Genomic DNA, 23,107 nt, shown 5'->3' with positions numbered 1-23,107 from the left:
CCAAAATATAACAATGTACTTTGAGTTTTCATTTGCATGATATAATATATTTATATATTACTTGCAATACTATACGTCTATATTACCTAGATTTCCATATGTATTACTTTATGCATTTATTCCATGTAAATGTTTTAAAGAAAAGATGTTTGAAGTGGGGATGTATTTCATATGTTTTCAAGACATTTCAAGTTTCTAAAATCATGATCATGCACGTGTATCCATATAGTAGGTGGGATTGAGACTAGTATGGTCTAGACACTTATTAGGCGTGTCAAACCCAACAAATGATAGGGGTACGATATACTCCAAAAGAATCTCACTATATTGCACTAAAAGGTAGCACAAGGCAAGTAGGGTCGATCCATAGAGACACAAGATAATTAGTCTATACCTCTTTGCGTAAGGTACTATGGTCACCAACATTAAAAATGAGGGTTTTAGAGTGCAATGACTAAACAGACAAATTAAAAACACACGTAGTAAGCTAAATGAGTGAATTAAATTCATATTTTGTAAGGACTCCAACTTCATGTATGACAACTTAGCAATGTGACTCAAATATGACACAATATTCATTCCATTCTATCTAAGTTGGTACTTGAAAGTGTTAATAAGCTCTAACACTTTCCATTCACCACATTAATTAACCAAAACAAGCTCTTTGATTAACTCTAACCTTACTAACCTAATCTAAAAAAGCTCTTAAAATTAGATTAAAAGATTGCATGAAGCTTTATGTGAATGTTCCCAAAAACACCTAATACTCCTCATAAGCTCGATAGTGTAAAAGTGTATGAATAAGATTTACACTAAATTCAATAGAGATCAATTTAATGCTTGTTACTTGTTCAATTTCACAAAACAATTACGGATTTTGTAAAAGAGATAACTTGAATGACCTAACCTTAATTCGAATGGCCAATAAGAACCACAATTAGAATCAAACATTCGATTGTAGTAAAATCAAATTCATTAGATAGAAATTGAAAACAAACATTATGTCATATGATTGAAGTCACTACCAAGAAGTCAAAACATGAAATTGGAGAAACTAGGGTTCTAGCCACACATGGCTAAAACAAGATCACAAGTTTAAAAGATGGAAATGTATGCAATTACAACTTACAAATACTAGAAATAATGTTTCCAAATTATTGCTAATCAAATCCTTGCAAAAACCTTTGAAATCCCTTCACGAAATGTGCTCTGATATCCTCTGTCTGTGTAAAAATGACCCTTAACCCGTAATATGAAAGATAGGAAAAACTGCCAAAAGTTGGTTTCTGGGTCAAACACGGCCCTTGTTGGACATAGAGTAAAACTGACACGGCCCGTGTTCAGCATGGTCAACAGCTCCTTTTTTTTTTGTCAACACGGCCCGTGTTGATTTTGCAGTGTAAATCCAACACGGCCCGTGTACCTCTCTAACTCCAATTCCAAACTTGATTTTTCCAACCTTTTCGTTCTTCGCCCGATCATCTGGAAATCCTCACCAATGCTTCCCGGAACCTCCCAAAGCGGGTTCCAACCTCTGGTTTACCTGAAAAAGACATGAAAATGTGCAAATAAGGATGTTCTAGAGACTAGCATGAAATATGATGAAATGAATGACAATTACGCTAAATAGATGCATGAAATGAGACTAAAATGTGTGCAAAAAGGTGCACGAATTGCACCTAACAACACTTGACAACTTAGATATCTACACTTTGAAGTTTTGACGTACAAAAATTATAAATGGCATTCTAAAATTCCTTTATACACGTGTTAGTCTTTACAAACCCTCATGCGGTTCATTTGTGTTGGTTCACATGTAACCTGGTTGGTTGAAGTGTTGAATGAGGCCTTTATACATCTAACATGGCATTATATTATTTCATGTGTATTCTACATTTAAACATCATCCTTTCATAGTTTACTAAGAAATGAGTGACTCTGACTTGTGAGTTTTAGACAACATGAGGTTTTGGAAACTTTGTTTCATAACATATATTAATAAAATTATACCAAACTTTTGAATTATTTCCCCCTAATTTTTAGTTTTGAAGGTTATACGAAATGAATGTATCACATAGAAGAAGTCATTTTGTAATGCCCAAGTCGCTAGGTATGAAATTAATCTGTTATTTAATTTAATTCAATTTTAAAAGTGGTGAAGGATTTGTCAGTACATTGGGCGTACATTAAGTATGCACGACGTACTCCTTGCATGTACGGCATTGTGGTGATCCCAGCGTACACTGGGCGTACTCAAGCCAAGGCAAACCCTAATTTTAAGGGTTTACACCATGTTTAAGGTCCTCAAGTTCTTCAAGTATATCACCCTTTTAGCCTCCATTGCCTTTTAATGCTAATCTCGAAACCCTAGCCATCTTGAGTGCATTTTGAGCTTACATAGAGTGTTTGGGTGCTCTTTTGTGGTTTTGAAGAACAAGGAAGTTTGAGGAGAAGCAAAGAAGAAGAAGGAGCTTGTAGATCCAGAGCTTGTGCATCATTTGTAGCTATTGAAGGTATAAAGTCTGAAACTTGTTCATTCTAAGCTTAGATCTAGGTTTAGGGAAGATTTTAGCATCTTTTGGTCCCATAACTTGGTCTTTTGGAGTATGGGCTACTCTAGGCCATTTGAGTCATGGGCGGAGCTTTAACATTTGGTTTGGGTGGGCCAAAAATATAATATGTATAAAAGTCGGTGAACAGGGGGCATAGGCAAATTTTTATATTTTTGAGCCTAATATGTATAAAATTAAAGTATAGGTACTACATCTAACTAAAAAATCAGGAGGAACACAGCCCCCCACCCACCCCTCGCGCTAATAAAGCTTCTTGATTTGAGCTTTCCTTTTGGACTCTTGGGAGTGCATGAAGTCATAAAAATCATATCTTGAAGGTTAAGACTCAACCATGTATGAGTTGGTGACCACCTAAGTGAGTTAGAGGGATTCATTGATATTTTGAACCCTAATAAGGCATGCAAGAGCATAAAGCTTGCAACTTATGGCTTAAGACACTTTTCTGAGCTTGGATCTAAGTTTTGAACGTTAGAGCTTAATGGATTAAGAGCGGAAGCGTTTCTAGGTTGACTGACCAGTATGTCGGGCGCACTCTAGAGTACGATGCGCGTACTTGACCAGTGCCCCGATTCCGAAGCATAAACATATGTTGGGCATACGAGCCATGTACGTCGCGCGTACGCAGTCTATGGACTTAGGAGATTTTTGGGCTCGAGTCTTGTTGGACTTTTGACTTGTTTAGGATTGGGCCTCAGGCCCACTTGTTGTAGCCATACATTTATGGGCTTAAGGCCATGTTGGCTGCTCCTGGGCCATATTGGGCCTTAAAGGCATTGTAGTTGGGCTTGGATGCCTTTTTGGACCTGTATGGATTCAGGCCTTGGTGAGAGGGAGGCCCAATGAGGCAAGGATGAAGAATCCCTTTTTGCCTTAAGTCAAGAATGAGGGTGTGGACTTTCGGGTTGAAATATTTGCCCGATTTCTAATTAGGGTTTTGTACTTGTGCATTAGGGAGAGGATTTCGTGAGTTATCTACTGAATGTCATTTGATACCTTCAGTCTGAGGTAAGTTTCTTTCACTGTATTCGTGGATCGATGGCACCAATGTCGGACCATTAGTTTATGATGTAGTATGATGATTGACTTCGTGACAATTAGCAATTATGTCTATGTTTGCTTGTTGACTATGTGATTCTTTTTATGATGTTATATGGTAGTGGGAGGGGCTGAAATAGACCCGGTATCCAATTGAAATAGATCGAAGGGGATTGCAAGCACCCAGATATGTTTAATAGTATCCGGTTGAAATAGACCGAAGGGGATTGCAAACACTCATATATGTTTGGCTGTATGTTTGTATGGTATGTGGTATTTTAGGGGAATTCACTAAGTTTTGTACTTATGGCTTTCAGTTTATGTTTCAGGTACTTCTAGTTCGAAGGGGAAGGGTCCGGCCTGATCGCACCGCATCACCCTACCTTTTCCACATTTTGAGATTTTGGGAATTTGTACTCTGATAAAATGATGCGATGACATACTTTTGGCTATTTTGATATTAGTATCGTATGGTTTGAATGAACTTAAAAATAAATTTTTATTCGTATTTTTGGGATATTACACATTTTGGTTTCATGCACAAAACGGAATTTGTGTTCGAAAACGGGCATCGGGCAAAACCCATTTTTTCCAACAAAAATACATTGCTATTTAAGGATCAAAAATTAAAGTATATCGTATATTTTGACAAAAAAAAATAGTAACAAATAAATCAAATAGTGAAAGTTTAGTTAAACGTAATCTCATCTCAGCAAACTTAACAAATATAATAAACTTGATGATAAAACTTAGATATTTAATCATTAACTTTAAAAGTTTAAGGTATCCAAGTGGTTAATATAAATGCAAACAAAATACAAGGAAGGAAGAATAATCGTAATGAAAGAAACCATTGAATATGCCAATTTTTTATGTGATGTGTTAGCAAATGGAGAATCAAAGTTATCCTTTGACAAAAGCACACACTTGGGCCATATCAAAACACTTACCTTATAACTTCTAAAAAGTAAACTACATAACCTTTAAAAAAAACAATTGCATAGAATGATTGGCTTAGATTTTATAAAATTTAATTTACCAAATATTAGATACGTACAAAATCAGTTTTACAAAAAGTTATAAAAAAAATGTTAACATTTTCATGGCAAATGTGTTAGTTTAAAGAAATTAGCGATTTCAATACCTATAACCAAATTTGTTTGTCAAAATGTGATTATTGGGACTTTATCAATCAGGATTAGTCATCATAATAATCGGATAATTATCTCAAAATTTTATTATTATTATTATTATTATTATTATTATTATTATTATTATTATTATTTTGCTTCATAGGATGGCGTAAATGGTAAAGATCTATGTCGCTTCTGGTTAACTAGAATAAGATAGATAGTAATTATTATTATTATTATTATTATTATATCTGTGATTCTTTGTTAAAATTCTTGTGTGTCTAAACTAGTTTTGGAAGCAACCACAAACCTTAAGGGTGTTTTATGTAATTAAATCAAAATGTACTATAAATACAAACCGCGCCCAGAGATTTTCCAATACAACAGTTTCTAGCTGGTTATGGCGCGAACGGATGGTGGCGACGCCATTGTTATCAGCTCACCTCCGTTCAATTAGCCACCGTGCCAAATATTCACAGAAAACACTTCATAACCTGTGTAGATTAAGTGCGTTTTGTAGTTCATTGATTGTTTTCAAACATTGAGGTTGTTCGATTTGTTTAATCCGTTTTTCAAATTGCAAAATGGCGGATAATGCTTCAGCGAAGGTTGTACTCTTACATGGTGATTTATTTCTCCAAGTTATCGAAGCTCAAAACTTACCGAATATGGATGTTGTCACCGGTCACATCTTCCGTTGCGTGTCCTTTGATTCTTGCCCGGAAGACGCCTCTACCGCTGGATCCCCAGACAAGAAACTGCGTTCCAGCGGTCGGAAGATCATTGCAAGCGATCCTTACGTCAAAGTATCGGTGCCTCAAGCAGCCGTCGCACGTACGCGTGTGTTGAAAAACTCCAAAAACCCAAGGTGGAACGAGCGATTTATCATTCCGTTAGCTCACGATCTTGTTCACTTGGAGTTCGAAGTGAAAGACGACGATATTTTCGGAGCTGATTTGTTGGGGTTCGTTCACATCCCTGCGGAGGAGATCGCTACCGGAAAAGTGATCACCGGTTGTTTCCCTCTGAAAAATTCACGCAAGGATGACGCGTCGCTGAGGTTAGAGATGAAGTTCGTACCCTGTGAAACCAATCCGCTTTACCGGCACGGGATTGCTGGAGATCCGGAGCTGAAAGGCGTCCGGAACACATATTTTCCGGTGAGGAAAGGTTCTGAGGTGAGATTATACCAGGATGCTCACATCATGCCTGTATCTATGATGCCTAAGATTGAATTGGACGGAGGTAAGGTTTATGAGCACAATTCGTGTTGGGAAGATATATGTGAGGCTATATCATCAGCTCATCATATGATATACATCGTCGGTTGGTCCATTTTTGACAAAGTTAAACTAATCAGAGAACACACTCGTCCATTGCCCAGAGGTGGTGACTTGACACTTGGTGAATTGCTCAAATACAAATCCGAAGAAGGGGTTAGGGTTTTGTTGTTGGTTTGGGATGATAAAACTTCTCACAGTAAGCTGTTCATTAACACGGTAAGATTTCAAAATCAATCTACAATTCAGCATTCTAATTGTTCAATGTGGTTTGATCGATTTGAGCTAATTGTCTTAATGGTGATCGATTCAGACTGGAGTAATGCAAACTCACGATGAAGAAACCAGGAAGTTTTTCAGGCATTCATCTGTGCACTGTGTGCTTTCACCTCGCTATGGAAGTGGTAAACTAGGGCTTTTCAAACAACAGGTTGTTGGAGGTGCTTTTACACACCATCAGAAATGTGTTCTCGTGGATACACAATCATTATCATACCACAATAACAGAAAGATTACAGCCTTTTTAGGTGGTCTTGATCTCTGCGATGGACGATATGACACACCTGAACATAGATTATTTAAAGATCTCGACACTGTATTCAGAGACGATTTTCACCAACCTACCTTCCCTGTAAGTTTGCCATTCCCACCTTCCATTATTCTGCAATGATTGATTTCCAATTTCCATTTTCTTATTATCCAAATTAGGCAGGAACAAAGGCCCCAAGGCAGCCATGGCATGACTTACACTGCAAAATCGATGGTCCTGCTGCATATGATGTTCTTCTAAACTTCGAGCAACGATGGAGAAAAGCTACAAAATGGCGTGAATTTGCATTAGTTGCTAAAAGAATGGCTCATTGGAAAGATGACGCATTGTTAAAAATTGACCGAATTTCATGGATTGCTAGCCCTAAGTATCCTGTTCCAGAACATGGAGACCACACCATTGTTCCTGAAGATGATCCAATGTTACACGTGTCCAGTGAAGAAGACCCTGAAAACTGGCACGTTCAGGTGACAAATTTCATCAACTTCCTCGAAAAAATAGTCTATTTCTTACATAATAAACTCATGGTTTTTCTTATCTTTTTAGATTTTTCGGTCTATTGATTCCGGATCTTTGAAAGGATTTCCCAAAACTGTGGATGTTGCTGAGGCACAGGTTAACAATTGAAGCTTTCTTTTTCTCTTTTATATGTAAATAATTCTGAATATGAACTATATGATACTTACTTAGTATTAAATATTAATATGTTTTGATGTTTATTTGCAGAATCTTATTACTGCAAAAAATATGGTTATAGACAAGAGTATTCAAACAGCATATATCCAAGCAATCCGATCAGCTCAGCATTTCATTTACATTGAAAATCAATATTTCATTGGATCATCATACGCATGGTCATACGAAAACGCAGGTTCCAATTTTCATTTTAATTTCAATATCTTGTAATCTGTGTTAGATAACGTGTTTATGTTTTGATAATTTTTAGGAGCTGATAACTTAATCCCTATGGAGTTGGCTCTAAAAATAGCAAGTAAGATAAAACAGAATGAGAGATTTTCGGTATATGTTGTGATACCAATGTGGCCTGAGGGTGTCCCAACTTCTGCTACAGTGCAAGAAATTCTTTATTGGCAGGTATTATTTATTTTTCTTAATAAAATATAATCACAAAAATAGAGTATAAAATATAAAGATACATATTTCAATGGATTATCTAACTTCCAAAACGTTGGAATCTGCAGAGGCAGACAATGCAAATGATGTACAACGTTGTTACACAAGCAATCAAATCCATGCAACTAAAAGCACACCCTCGAGACTACTTAAATTTCTATTGCCTTGGGAAACGAGAAGAATTACCTTTTAAAATGAATCAATTATTTACAGATGACAAGGTATATCATTCATTACCTTCTGTTTATCCAATTGTAGAGCCATTTTTATCAAAATGTTTTCTAAATACCATTTTATACATACAACAGTTTGTCCATTTGGTTTACAAAATGATTGTGTTATAGGTCTCAGATTCACAAAAGTTCATGAGATTCATGATTTATGTACATGCTAAAGGAATGATAGTCGATGATGAGTATGTAATCCTCGGATCTGCCAACATTAATCAAAGATCGTTAGCTGGTTCAAAAGACACTGAAATAGCCATGGGTTCGTATCAACCCCATCACACGTGGGCAGCAAAAAACCAACACCCATATGGACAGGTGTCATATCACCACACCTTACAATATCTTGCTCATATATAATATAATTCATCAATAAAAACAACCTAATTTGATGAATATAATTCAAATTTCAGGTTTATGGTTATAGAATGTCGTTATGGGCTGAACATTTGGGGGCATTAAAGACATGCTACATGGAGCCAGAAAGTTTGGAGTGTGTAAGTAGTGTTAATAAAATAGCTGAAGATAACTGGAAACGATATACAGAAGACAAGTATACAGCATTGGAAGGTCATCTTTTAAGGTATCCATTACAAGTTAATGGTGATGGGAAGGTGAGCTCGCTGCCCGGATTTGAGAATTTCCCTGATGTTGGAGGTAAAGTCATGGGGTCCCACTCGCCCGCACTGCCCGATATTTTAACTACATGATTTCTGAATTTGTTAAGATAGTAAATATGTTGGACATTTAAGGAATTTGTGAATTAAAGGATATTGTAACTTGTAACACTGATTTCACTGTTGAAACTAATGTATTATGTATCCATTATGTTGAGATTGACCTTCTTGCATAAGGTCATTTCAGTTAATAATCTCCGAGCTAATTCCACCTTTCCATGAGTCTTACACGCAGCCACCAATGCACCCATTAGAGCCTCATCTGGAACAACATCCATCTCTTTAACCATAGCCACTGCCTCCTCCACCTTCCCTGACCTCCCCAACATATCAACCATACAAGTGTAATGTTCCAAACATGGCTTCAATCCACATCTATCTTTCATCATCTTAAAGTACTCTTTCCCTTTCTCAGTCAATCCACCATGACTACACGCAGTAAGAATCGCTGTAAATGTCAGTCCATCTGGCACTACCCCATCACTAATCATTCTCTCAAACAGTTCAAACACTTCTTCACATCTCCCGTACAATCCATACCCACTCATCATAGCAGACCATGTAACCACGTTTCTTTCGGACATTTCATCGAACACCTTCTGGGCACTCATTAAATCGCCTCCCTTACTATACATTGTTACTAAAGAATTTAAGTTAGCAACATCGGTATCAAACCCGTTTGAGAAAACAAGGGAATGGACGTTGCGTCCGAGTCGTAGAGCTGGAACACCGGCGCAGGATTTGAGGACCGGGGGTAGAGTGTGGCGGTCTAAGGGTTTATGAGCACGGAGCATTTCGCGGAAAAGGATGAGAGAATCGGAGAAGTGATTTAGAGAAGAGAAGGCTCGGATAAGGGTGTTGTAGAGGAAAGTGGATCGGCGATTAGTGAGTGAGAAGATAATGGATGCTTCGAGTAATTGAGTGCAAACTGAATACGATGAGACGAGTTTTGCACGAATGAAATCGTGGTGGGAGTTTCCTGTAATTATCATTCGGGCATGTAGTTTTTTTAGTATACGTAAATTTCTTGTGGAAGAACAGTAATCGAGCAGTGTGGAGAAGAAGGGTATAGTCCACTGAGGTGTGGGCATGGTTATGGCGGAGCCTCCGGTAACCAAACGATTCCGAGACTAAATAAAGGGAAAACTGCCGGCTAGGGACAGCGACGAGCAATGTGTTGGGTTGGTGGCGGCTTGATGGGTCAGCAAGCTTAACTCAAACACAACTCATACTTCAGATGAGCTAAACCTGGACACTATCCGATGAACCCGTTTAGTTATAGGGGTTTGCATTGGTACGTTAGATTTGGATTCGTGGGTAACACTATTTACTTATTGGGTGCACGTGTCAAAAAGCACATTTAATCATTATTTTCAAAAATTAACTCGGAGTGTCCCTCATATATCTAAAACTTTTCATCCCTTAATAGTTTGAATTTGCATGTTGTATCCTTTGGAAGACATAAAAAGACTATTTTCCCCTCACTATTTTATTTTTAATTAAATTATAATTAATTTTGTATTAAAATAAAAAGAAAATAAAATAAAATACCCCACCCCTTCCCTTTCCATTTCCCCTTTTCCTTCTACATTCCCTTTAAATCACAATTCACCGGACCACCACCACTATTTTCACCTCCGAGGTTCCCACCATCACCGCTCTATTCACCTCCAACCACCACCGCTCTAAACGTTGCCGAATAAGAAGATCGAGAACCCACATATACCATAGAAGAAAAAAGATTCAAATCGGAACACCAAAACGCCACCAACACCTCTTAGATTTCATCTTCCTCCGGCGAACATCACCTCACTGACCTCATCTTCCTCCAATGTGCATCAAGAAACTCTTCTGTCTTCTTTGAAACATCGATGCCATCACATACACACAGACTCTCAATCTCTCTCAACTTCACTGAACAACTCACATGGTCATCACCTCCTAAACTCTCTTTGATCCACCATCCTATCTCCCAAAATCAAACCCCATAACTTAAAGCTACACACAAACCCCACCACCATATCGGTGGGTTTGGGTGGTTGTAGAAGTCGTTGGAAACAAACTCCATCTCTGTCGAAAACAATCTCCTCTCTCACTTTCCGGAGACAACATCTTCATCACCACCGACGTTATCATCTCTTGTCTCACCCCTTTTATCTATCCTTCTCTATTTTGAACCAAATCTCCAAGACCATATCCTTAAGCTTTGTTATTCACAGTGACAATGATAGAAGCATTGTAAATTTCCAAACCACAAATCGAACTAAGAAGAGGAGAGATCAGAGAAACTGAGTTCCAAACCACAAATAGACCTAAGGGGATCGACACTAACTATTTGTCGCCTTTGTGGGGGTGATTGTCGCCATCGACAACTCTATTTCTTCCGCACCAGCATACACAAATTGAGCATTGATGTGGATGGTTTGTTCAAGGGGATTTAACCTGAAATCAGTTTTGTTAGGGTTTAATCCAGGTGATGTCGCTGTAATTTAAGGTTTGCTGTGGGTTTATTCCATACGATTTAGGTTTGTTCCAGTGGAGCAACAGAAGTTGAGAGAAGGGAAGAGGTGGAGCGACGGTAGAAGCTTTGATATTAAGTCTAATTATTAAAAAAATCTAAAAACTGATAAAGAAATAAAAAAAATGAAAAAAGAAATTATTAAGGGTAAAATAGTTATTTTATGTCAATAGGAACTAAACATGCAAGAAAAAACAAACATAGGGACGGTCCAAGTTAATTTTTGAAAATAGGGACTAAACGTGCCTTTTGGCACCTGCACGAGGGACGAATGGTGTAATTTACCCTTACTTATTATTCTTTTTTTTTCATTTAATAAATATATTTGTTATTTTTTTAATCTAATAACATAACAGATTTACAAGTCGTCCCGTAAATTATTTGCAAACCCGAACATAACCCGTTTAATAAATGGGTTGCCAAGTTAGAAAAACTAACTCAAACAAATTTATTTTCATATCGAGTTCATGTTGTATTGGTAGTCATTACGAGAATTTGTATCCCAACTGTGAGCTCAGCACATTTTTCATCTTTTTTAAAACTAATGTAATGTCACTATTTAATATCATGATATTTGTATGGTTTTAATATTTCATAACAAATTTAAGATTTTGTCATGAGATAAATAAAGTTATACTCCTTACGTTCCAAAATTTCAGTACATCTTTCTTTTTGGTTTGTTCCAAAATAATAATTCATTTATAAAAATAAATAACATTTTATCAAAATAATTTTGAGACGGATGGAGTACTAAGTTTGTTAGTTCGTCATTTGACATAAATAACTTTTTTATTTTAGAATGGTAACTCACATATATATTTTCTAGAATATTTTACCGTGTCAGTTTTGTACAAAGTTTTCTGATTTGGTTGTAAAAGTTTTCTAATTTTTTAGAAGAAAAAAAAATTGAAGTTCAAAAAACATGTATTTCAATATTTTTTCCAAAATTTACATATTGTATAAAAAAAAAACTTTTTATACTTTTGTATTTTTTAAATCTTTTCTAAAAATATAAATCCTACATGCACTTACAACCACTTCCTATCAGATAACTCATTTTAACAAAACAATTACACATGAAATTTAAAAGTAAACTTTATTTAAAAATTGTTCAAATAATAAAAGATGTTATTTTTTATTACGTAAACTAATATAAAAGATATTTCCAGTAACTTTTGAGTACTTTTTCGTAAATAAAAAACTCAAATAAAGATAAAAACTTTGCATGAAATAAGATTTTTGAACTTTTATTTTAAAACAAAAACTTTACAATCTTAAAAGATATTTTAAATAACTTTTATAACATTTAACTTTTAACTTTTATGATTATATAATCGTATATTTTTCAAAAGTTTAACGTTATTTTTGTCAAATATTTCTCTGTTAATAATGATAGTTAAAGTTTTTAGCTTGTCAACTATTATTGTTAAACATATCCTTATTTTAAGTGTAATATGTGTATAGATAACCTATATTTGAGCTAAAAAAATATAAATTTCCGTTATCTAAATTCGAAATGTAATATGTTCATGAATAGCCATTATTACAAAGAACACGATAAAAATAATCAGCTTAAGTTGTAAAGGTTAAAAGTTTGACAAAAAATAAAATTTTCCTAGATCGTCACCTGCAAAAATCTCACATGTAGTCACATGCAAGCTTATTGTTATTAGGGTCATGCACGCTTATTGTTATAACCTGGGCAGTTAATAGCACCAAGATCTCGGTGGGATAACGTTTCGCGGGTGTTGGTAAAATAGTGGTTTCAAATAGCACTCAGAATAGCGTAGTCGCTAATATCGTCGGGATTAGCCGAGATTGGCCGCTATTTTCCGCTATTTCGACTTCGAGATCTCGATTTTTGACCGCTATTTCACAAAATTTATTTTAGCTATTATGATTGCTTTTTCTTTCTGTTTCTATCGCTTTTTCCTTCTTTTATGGATTAATTTTATATAAGGAAACAATTAACTTATTTATAAGGAATATTTAATTGATTGATTTTACTTAATTCAATGAATTAATTCGATTTAGATTTTGGAATAGAGGAGTTGCGTATTTCTCTTTTATTATATATATATATATATATATATATATATATATATATATATATATATATATATATATATATATATATGTAGGGTAAAATTAATATACCTAACAACCTTATATAAGCTTAAGTACCTAACCTCATCAAACTACGTCATTTTGCATTAAATTTTTATTGCAATCATCCAAAGTTCTTAAACTTCATCGCTAAACTTGATTTACTTCAAAAAAAATTTGGAAATTCATCATTATATTTCTCCTACATCATTTCATTTGTAGTCGTATGATATGAAGCCCATCAGGTGGTATTCGATAGAAATACGTGTTGTAAAAGAAAGATATTGGTGAAAGTCCAAAGATTTTGGAAGTAATCAAGTTATGGGGTTGAAGTTTAAAAACCTTAGGCAATTACAATGTAAATATGATACAAATTGATGTAGTATTATGGAGTTACGTACCAAGCTTATATAAGGTTGTTAAGTATATTCACTTTACCCATATATATCTTACATGATATTTCAAAAACCGCTATCACACCGTTATATTACCGCGAGAACCGCTATTTTAAATCACGGCAAGTGACCGTGATTAGATTTTGGACCACGATAACTGCATAGAATATAACAGTTAATAGGTTATATGATGTAAAAATTATATTTCGGACAAATGTTGATTGGGTTGCTAAAATTAATAATTTCATTGAACATAACCCACGTATCATTAGATACTAGATGCCGCAACTTTGCATATTATACTATATATTAAAAGGTAATTTTGCATATTATACTATATATTAAAAGGTAATGTCAGGTTAATGTTTCCACCGACATTTATCTCTCTTCAACTTTCAGAAATAACATTTTCCATCTTTGTCTTGTTTTGATTTTCAGAATATATCGTAAAAATATCAATTTCATCCTTTTGAATTTTCATTTCATGTTTAACTCTCAGAGTACATCACTTTCACCCCTCTATTTTCTAAAATTTGGTTTTTATTTGATCTTTTTAATATACATATGGATATAAATTCAAGGTTGTTTATATTTCCATGTAAATTTTTAACTTTTACATGCTTGTTTTTATATATGTATTGGTATAAATTTCAGCTTTTTTTCATTTCCATACTTATTTTTATATACGTTTCTTTCATATCAATTTGGTCACATATAATCAAGGTTCTAAAATCATGATTTGACGACAATGTCAAGCCTCAAGTTTTTCCAAACTTTTGCAAGTCACGACGTTTGTAAGACGTGACTTAAAGCAATAATTTTCTATATAATTAATGTATTTATATGTATTTTCGACTATTATTCATTTTTATATACTTATATAAGTTAAGGCGACATTTTAGTAAAGTTTGACGAAATATGCAAACTTTGGCATCATAGCAAGCGTTTTAGAACCTTGTATATAATACATTTTCATTTGTATACTGGAGTTAGTCGATTGTACCGACCTTTGTATACTTTCTACCAACAAATATAACATCACCTATATTTTATCAATACAATAACAAAAAATCAAGTTTAAAAACAAATTTTCAATAGCAAAATGGCAAAAATCCAAAATCCTAGATACATGGTTAAGTTTGAACATTCCTTGTTTTAACTTTTACGCATGTTTTGCAGCTGGTCTCCCGCCCTACTTTAATAACATTTTAAATCATCACTGGTTTTCTCTTATACTTTATATTCGGATTCATAACCAAAAATGTAAAAATGTGTACTCTTCTTAGGGTTATATATGATTTTCCAACATTAAAAAACTAAAAGCACACATCGAAAACCATAACCATAGGCTACATAGATGTCTTCAACATATAATATTAGAGTTCACAAGATAGACCCATACTCACCGTTTTAAACCAACAATAGAAGAAAAAAAAAAAGCACAACATATATTTGGATTGAAAAGTTAAAGTAGCATTTAGCGACGACCATAGTGCCTTTCAGGACTCCTGGAAGTAGGGGAATACGGAGGAGACCTTGTTCGCTCCCTCCTTGACCTCCCACCATAGTAAGGTGACCGCCTAGGAGAGTAATCCCGCCCACCACCACCGCCACCTCTGTATGGTGGCGGTGACCTCCTTGGAGAGTAATCACGACCACCTCTATACGGTGGTGGCGACCGCCTTGGAGACCTCCTGTATCCATAGTCATCCCGCCCAGAGCCGCCACGATACCTCCCCCCTCCACCTCCTCCTCCTCTGTCACCACGATACCCTAAACAAAACATGTAGTAATAGTATCGATTTTCATAGAAGTATATATACCTAAAAGATTAAAAAATAATAATAATAAAATAAAATAAAATTTACCAGTGTCCCTAGTGTTTTTCAGGCCCAAGTAATGTCCAGGTGTGGGTGTCCTTGGACGTTTCCTTCTCGACTGAAATAAATAAAAACAAACAACCTCAAGTAAAACTTCTCTCAGCAAACATATACCTCAAATATCATACAACTACATATACACATTATCAACATGCAAACTTCTATTAAAAAACATTTTGAAAAAAAAAAAAGTCTATGAATCTTTGGATGAGGAAAAACGGGTCAAGAAAAAAAAAATAGAAGGAAAAAAAAGCATGTGTGGCTAGCAGTACCCCCATATCAGATTCGGGTAAACGATACCATTAACCGCGATTAGTTGATAGTTGAATATATTTGCAGTTGATAATGACCCTTGATTAGTTGAAAGTATGCCCATGTTGTAATAAGCTTTTGCTATGTTTAGTTGTTGAAATGATGCTGTTGTTTAAGGAAGCTGGCCATTTGATCAAGCTGATTAAAAGTTGCATTGTGATTGATTCATTGATTGATTGATTGATTGATTGATTGATGGATGATCAACTCAACTCATCAACTTTGATTGCTGCCAACATAACTGATAATATACCCAGTAGAGTAAAGTAAACCTCAATACTTTGAAAACATATCACTTAACCATGGTTAAGTTAACTTAACTTAACTTGACTTAACTTACCCTCTCTACAGTTATCTGGCGATGTTCAAGAACAGACTGGTTAAGATGCTTTATGCAGCGATTCGCATCTTCAAGAGTATCCATTGTTATAAAAGCAAACCCACGTGATATACGCGAACGAGGCTCCACAACCAGAAAACAGTTAGCCACCTAAAGAAAGAAAAAGTATTGGTTTTTAGTCATTCCAAAAAAGACATTTATGCCCTTGGAGAGTAACTAACCTTTCCTTCTTTTGAAAAGTGTTCTTCTAGCTGTTCTTGTGTGACACGTGTGGAAAGGCCGGTTACGTAAAGGGTATTTCCGGGATTTACAACTTCTTCCCTTCCACGACTTCTGGATCTTGACCTTGATGCGGGCCTAGCTCTTGGCCTTGACCAGGATCTTGACCTGGATCGAGACCTTGACCTGGATCTTGACCTGGATGGTGCTTCATAGGGGGGAGATCGTGAATACCTGGAAATCATATTCATATGTATACATCAAGCAGTTGAACATTCAAAATATGACATTTCATAGTATGTGGCATAGATGTTTGAATATTTGTTATTTTGTAAGAGGGACTAGAATTGTTTCACATAATCATGTTCATTGTTGTCATTTGTCAAGCTGTGCATTATATCAAGAAGCATTATGTGATGAGTTGTAGATTTGCTAAGCTTACATGATGAGTGTAAACATAAAACTCTGATTCAAGGCATACAAATTGGAGAAAATGCTAACATACTGTGACAAAAGATTTTACTTTGCAGTTTATTAAATTCCAACTCTCAGGAAGCTATTCAAAATATTCACGCTCAAAAAGACAAACATATGGTGTGTATTCTGAAACATTTTGCATCAAAACTCAAGGAAAATACAATAACTCCGTTTAAGGACATGTCGATATACAATAACATTCTACTCGCAGCTCAGTATTCAGTATCAGACCCTATTCCAATCGGACAACACGAATCTCCACTTCATAGGCTTAATAGTATCTTTTTATTTAACGAATAACACAGTCTAACCTCGTAAAGGGTTTCAACATGATAAAAACTATAATATAGTTAGGTTTAAACAAATCGAGAAGCTTTAGGTAACGAAAAGCACGCCAATAAGCAAGAATCGAGAAATAATAAGAACAAAACGAAGTTTAGGAATTTAGGGTTTACCTTCGTCGAGGAGAGTCAGCCTGTAAATGATAGAGTAAACGCATTAAAAATGTGTGAGAAAAAACGGATGAATTTACATGTTTACGGAAATAACAGGTGATAAAAACACAGACGGAGAAAGAGCTCACCATTTCTTGCAGCCAAGAACCCTAGATCGGAAATTTGATTTTTTTATCTTCTTCGAGGGTTTTTGCAGCAGACCTCCTTTCGACGCTATTTAAAAAAAAATGTTTACTGAAACGTGAAAAGGGGCAGGCGCTCGCTCATTTTACAATAATGTCTAGTGACTTTACTCAATTGACAAAAAGACATCTAGCTTTACGTTAATTGACATGGAGGCCCTTTCAATGATATTTTAAATGACCAAAATGATAAAAGTAGATCGATCTTATATCTAAGGTTGTAAAAATTGTTCGGTGGTTGTTGGGCGGTCGACTGAGATCAAGCAATTAATCGGTTTGGCGGAGATTAATCGAGGACCATAAATTACTAATAAAACTATTTTAAAACTTAATATATCCTAAGAAAAAATAGTATTTGAAAATTTAAAATTTTTAAAATTTGAAATATTTGGTATTATATTTGAAATTTTAAATATTTAAAAATTTAAAATTTTGAAGTTTTGAAAATTTTGGTGTAATATTTGAAATTGTGAATTTTTTTAAATCTTCTCGTCAAGGACCGCCTAGCCTGAGTTTGATCAATTTCCGCCAAACACCTTAATCGTAATCAGTTGTAGATCGCCTAGCGCCTAGGCAGCCGCCTAGACTGATATTTACAACACTTTTTATATCATAAGAATAACCATCATTTTCAAATTACAAGAATAATACTCGAGTTCGATTGGAGTATTTTTTTTTTAACTTCATTATTATTTTTCAAACTATGTTTTTCAAAAAAAAATCAAATTCGACAAGACCTTTTTTCTAACATTTTCGAACTAGGCCCTGATTGTCGAATTATTTATGGTGAATATTTATCATGTTTAAAAATATTGATATATACGTCAAAATTTAAAACTTGTAATCAGAATATCGATTGTCTTCGTTATCAAAATGTGTGGATTCTATAATCAACTTTTCGATCAACGTCCAGATTTTATCATATCTCTCATATATCTGACACTTGAAGTATTTACCAGACTTCGCTCCATGGGTCAGTCATTCGCAAAACCACTATAGAACAGGTAATCGTTGGTTCCATGTTGTGGGACCGTACACACAACTTTTTAAAACGTTCCCCGTAAATGTGTAAAATTTTTCGTTTTCCTTGTTTGATACCACAAATATCTCTATGCAGGCTAGAAACTCATTGCTCCGGAAAATAATTCTCTAAAATTAACTTTGTGATCGTGTTCGATGTAGAAATGAAGCCAAATGAAAGATCGTATAACCATTATTTCGTTGAATCTTTCGGTCAAAAGGACAATGCTCTTAACTTTGTCTAAACTTCTATTATGGCATTTTGTTTCATTTAGGAACAAACGACATGAAACTTGTTCATAAGTTTGTGGGGATCTTCGTTTTCCAGCCCTCGGTAACTCGAAAGAAGGTGGATTATCGCATATTTTAGTTTGAAATTTTGGGCAGCTAGAAAATTGATGCATATAGGTTGCCTCGCGCCACCACCTAAGTTGCCCACTACCATAATGTTGTTTTTGTAACAACCATGGTTGCTTCTAAAGTGGAAGATTCGAAATCGAAAAATCATGTGGTTTCGGATCTTATGGAAGATGACGGGTATAATTTGTGTGCACTATGAGTGGGTGACGATGGAAGTTCTTTTTTTGTGAAAGATGTAAAGCTGGGTTCGGGATCGCTTAATAATAAATTGCCTTGTGGATTGGTGATTTATGGCGGTAAAGAGGGTGATGAAGTTGAAATTATTGTTTTCTGCTTCTGAATCTTCGTTTTTTTTGTTAGCTTCCTTGTGTTTTTTTAGATTTTTGGATTGAAATCTAGCGGGGTACATGTATGTAAAGATCCTGGCATAATTTTTTAGAAATAACATGTATCGGACAACAACGCTAATTTGTTCGGTGCGTTAAAACCTAAACAAATAATGATGGGGTAATAAAATGATTGTTTGGTTACACTAAATGGTAGTGCGTGGATGTATGGTCAAATCCACATGGATACAATCTAAAAGTCAATATTTTTTTTATGTAAGACACATACTAGTCAAAACAATAAAATGAAAAGAGGGCTTTTGTTTAAATTTATTAATAAAAATGCAAGGAATATGTAACGTCCCAAATTTTCAAACCAATTTTTTCATTTTAATTTAGATAAATTCATAAACCCATATTAAGCAAACATAAGTCTCAAATACAGTCATCACATAATATCAGAGTATCAAAACATCCGAAAACACAGTCTGCAAGCGAATGTGTACAATCAAGCATTCACCTTTCTGTGACATCTAATGTACCTTAAAAGAATTAATCAACAACTGTAAGTACAAAGCTTAGTAAGTTCTCTAAAATACCACATACAACACAACACAACACAACATAAACAATTATAAGTTATCAACAACCATGAGGATTATCAACAATCCCAATGGGCTAACAGCACGCCCGATGGGTTTTCAGCAACCCTGAAGACAATCAGCAATCTCAGTAGGCTAACAGCACACTCGATGGGTTATCAGCAACCCTAGAGACTATCAACAGTCCCTGTAGGCTAACAACACACCCGGTAGCACATAGCAACAATATCAAGTAATACTTAATTGGTCGGCATGCATATATACTATGACATAGACAATATAGTGAGGAGACTCACCTCTCATAAAAGACTAATAATCTTACGTCTAAATTGGTCGTATCATCCAAAATAACCCTTATTAACAACTAAGGTAATTACTCAAACTAAACTAGTCCAAATACCAAATCTAATCCTCAAATAGACAAAAGACCATTTTGCCCCTTCTAAGTACAACATCCTCATAGTTGACCAAAAAATCAAGGTTAATCCATTGTTGACCTACGTACCGCGTATTACAACTCTACGAATGGCGTAGAGCACCATGCTACTTACAGGCTCCTAACAGGCTACACAGGGTGTAACCTAAGTTATGCACGACGTAACATGTCAACTCCAAAATCCAACTATAAGCTCTTAACTCGTTAAGACCTTTCACCCCAACCTCATATCTGACCCTAAAAGGTATTTTACTCCATATAGACTCCAACTTTATGCCTTTGCATGGCTAAAGAGAGCTCAAATCCAAAACCCTAACTTATAACACCATCTGAAGCCCCATAACTCTTGCATGGATAGAAGGTAGGGACCAAGCCTGCATTTATATGGCAACATGCACTAAAACATCTGAAAGGACAACTCAAATGGTATGGAGTATTCTATACCTAGTTAGAACAAGATTATGGGGCAAAAAGAACATAAACTTGTAACCTAACACAATCTAGTAAAGTATTGTAACAGTCGTGTCTCGAGGCTAAGCATTGATACGATAATGTAATATTTATGGTCAACAAATGTAACTTATTTTGAAGTAATGAAGAGGAATTACTAGAATTATATGATTTTATGTTTATTATACTTATTTATAGGATATATTAAATTAAGAATGAAAATAAGAGCCAAAAATAAAAAATATAGATAAACTCGATATCTATGAAGAAAGTTATAGTGTTCGTGACAAGGATTCCGAAGATATAAAAAACGCCGAAGTATGAGTTATAAGGAAGAAGTTATGAACCGTCGAAATTTCACGACAAAACCGACACAACGTTGTTTGACGTAAAAAGTGAGTTTACGATAAAGTGTTTTTTAGCCTTAGTAATCTAAAAGAAAGTCATAGTATATAGTAAACCGAGAGTGTGCATAAAAAAAACATCCAAATCTGACTTCGTGTGAGGAAGTTATGAAAATTTTAAGATTTGACATAGCAGTATGCAGCCCGGAGTTCGAGTTTTAGGTTGAACGATTTTTAGCTGACACAACCTAAACGAGAATCGAAGGTCTCTTCTATAGGAGCTCAACGGTAAAAAAACAAACGAAAATGGACGTCGGATGATAAAGTTATGATATTTTAACGAACTTTTCCTGTTCCGGCCTGTTAAAAATACAACTTTAAAAATAAAGTCAAAATTAGCCGATGGAGTCTATACAAAAGTTATAGAGTACGTCTCTACCTTCGTGTGTATATAAAGAGCGTCAAAAACGAGCTCGTATGCAAAAATTATAAATTTTAGAAGTTGGGAATGAAAATTGTGAATGTTGTCCGAAGGGAACTCCCTGCGTAGAAGGAAGGAACGCCTCGCGTTCGGATGCTAGGTCTCGGTTCAGCCACATCGCTCCAACCGAAGAATGACACGTATTTGTATGAACCCGCTCCTACGCGATGCATTTGCAACAACGCATGTGTACCGAGACTTCGGTCATCTATAAAAAGGAGGTACGACACCAACCCTTATTCTTCACTCCTCACCCATTCTTCTTCTCTCTACTCTCTCTCTCTCTAAACACTCCCCAACCCATAGAATCGTCATAGCTTTAGGAGAAGGCCCCGAAGCACCCGAAGGATCCGAGAAAAAGAGTTTTTCGTCTCGAAAAGCTCCGCCCCCGCAGAGCCCGGTTTCTAGCAAACCTCCCGGTTCGTCAAAGGGAATCATATTTTTAAGAAGCGGAGTGTTGTCCAACATGGAATCACCACTAATTAGGGGTGTTCACGGGGCGGTTCGGTTCGGATAGTAATAAAATTATGAACCATGACCACGGGGTGGGTACCTCATGCGCACTAACCGAAACCGAACCGTATTGACAAAAAAACCGAACCGAACCGAACTGTATGAAAGCGGGTAACCACGGTTTGGTTCACGGGTACCCGCTAAAATATAAAAAATTAAATTCAATTGAAACTACAAACTCCATTTTAGTTATCTCTTTATTAAAATTAGTAAGTCAAAGAGTTTACAAAAAACATAATGAAGTTTAAAAAACGTAATGAGTTCAAATATCATATATTATAATTTGTATAATAAATACAATAATAAAAATAACAAGAAAATCAAATGAACATAGAATAACAAAATTGGAGTTGTCGATATGGATTTTTGTTTAGGTTATTGGACTCGTAGATCAATCAAAACAATACTAATGAAGTAATACTTTTTTTGCTTTATATATATATATATATATATATATATATATATATATATATATATATATATATATATATATAATCAAACGGTTCGGTTCGGGTAACCGCGGATACCTAGATATGAAAACCAAAAACCGACCCGTTGATATCCGGTTTTTTCGGTTTCGGTTTTTTTCGGTTACGGTTTTTTTCGGTTACGGTTTTTTCGGTTTCGGAGTGGCCGGTTCGGCTCGGTTTTGCGGTTTTTTTGCACACCCCTACCACTAATCAGCTGAGTGCATAGTCCCTTTCATGAACATGATTTTAATACAAAAATTTAATTACAGGTTTACGAGTGAAATATTTGATACTGCCTGAAATACGTGTTAAGAGCATATCTGATAAATATATGATGATTTAGGATACACGACATGACGCGATAAAAATACACGACACGAAACGAAATTGGGACGAAATTGAAATTTGAATTCGTGTCTGTGTTAACTGTAAAAAACACGATGTCGTGTTCGTGTTCAAAATTTGACACAAAATTGACACGATTTAGCAATTCTTTAACGTGTTTGTCGTGTTTGTCATGTTATATTGATAAAGTATTCATTAAAATAGACTAGTATCTAGTATATGTTATATTTGTCGTGTCTTGTCGTGTTTGTCATTTTTTAATTCGTT

At 35.1% G+C, this 23,107-nt stretch overlaps 3 protein-coding genes across 3 annotated transcripts; 1 reads left to right on the top strand and 2 right to left on the bottom strand.

Moving 5' to 3' along the window:
* Window positions 1-5,133: 5,133 nt before the first annotated feature.
* PLDDELTA (phospholipase D delta) lies at window positions 5,134-8,803 on the top strand. Its single transcript, XM_078980440.1, has 9 exons — window positions 5,134-6,240; window positions 6,335-6,652; window positions 6,730-7,038; window positions 7,118-7,186; window positions 7,298-7,442; window positions 7,518-7,666; window positions 7,774-7,926; window positions 8,050-8,250; window positions 8,346-8,803. Exons 1-9 carry the CDS (start codon window positions 5,326-5,328, stop codon window positions 8,640-8,642), a joined length of 2,556 nt encoding a protein of 851 aa, XP_078836566.1. The 5' UTR covers window positions 5,134-5,325; the 3' UTR covers window positions 8,643-8,803.
* LOC145031812 (pentatricopeptide repeat-containing protein At1g06140, mitochondrial-like) lies at window positions 8,186-9,851 on the bottom strand. Its single transcript, XM_078980442.1, has one exon. The coding sequence runs from the start codon at window positions 9,698-9,700 to the stop codon at window positions 8,747-8,749; it is 954 nt and encodes a 317-aa protein (XP_078836568.1). The 5' UTR covers window positions 9,701-9,851; the 3' UTR covers window positions 8,186-8,746.
* Window positions 9,852-14,960: 5,109 nt separating this feature from the next.
* LOC145031810 (RNA-binding (RRM/RBD/RNP motifs) family protein) lies at window positions 14,961-17,550 on the bottom strand. The gene is made up of 6 exons (XM_078980439.1): window positions 17,440-17,550; window positions 17,312-17,331; window positions 16,382-16,613; window positions 16,161-16,310; window positions 15,497-15,566; window positions 14,961-15,401 (listed from the first exon to the last, which is right to left on the bottom strand). Exons 1-6 carry the CDS (start codon window positions 17,440-17,442, stop codon window positions 15,106-15,108), a joined length of 771 nt encoding a protein of 256 aa, XP_078836565.1. The 5' UTR covers window positions 17,443-17,550; the 3' UTR covers window positions 14,961-15,105.
* Between the last annotated feature and the right edge of the window lie 5,557 nt (window positions 17,551-23,107).

This window comes from Lactuca saligna, chromosome 2 (genome assembly GCF_052625555.1).
Source record: "Lactuca saligna cultivar CGN05327 chromosome 2, ASM5262555v1, whole genome shotgun sequence".
Taxonomy (NCBI): Eukaryota; Viridiplantae; Streptophyta; class Magnoliopsida; order Asterales; family Asteraceae; genus Lactuca; species Lactuca saligna.
The sequence above is the reverse complement of the archived record's forward strand: the minus strand, read 5'-3'. Positions and strand labels throughout refer to the sequence as shown.

Excerpts from the sequence above, each read along its gene's own strand:
- LOC145031812 (XM_078980442.1), bottom strand. The coding sequence starts at position 9,700 with ATGCCCACACCTCAGTGGACTATACCCTTCTTCTCCACACTGCTCGAT.
- PLDDELTA (XM_078980440.1), top strand. The coding sequence starts at position 5,326 with ATGGCGGATAATGCTTCAGCGAAGGTTGTACTCTTACATGGTGATTTA. Across the intron at positions 7,039-7,117 it reads CTGAAAACTGGCACGTTCAG|ATTTTTCGGTCTATTGATTC; the intron begins GTGACAAATTTC and ends TTATCTTTTTAG. Across the intron at positions 7,187-7,297 it reads TGGATGTTGCTGAGGCACAG|AATCTTATTACTGCAAAAAA; the intron begins GTTAACAATTGA and ends GTTTATTTGCAG.
- LOC145031810 (XM_078980439.1), bottom strand. Across the intron at positions 15,567-16,160 it reads GCCAGATAACTGTAGAGAGG|TCGAGAAGGAAACGTCCAAG; the intron begins GTAAGTTAAGTC and ends TATTTATTTCAG. Across the intron at positions 15,402-15,496 it reads GAAAAACACTAGGGACACTG|GGTATCGTGGTGACAGAGGA; the intron begins GTAAATTTTATT and ends TGTTTTGTTTAG.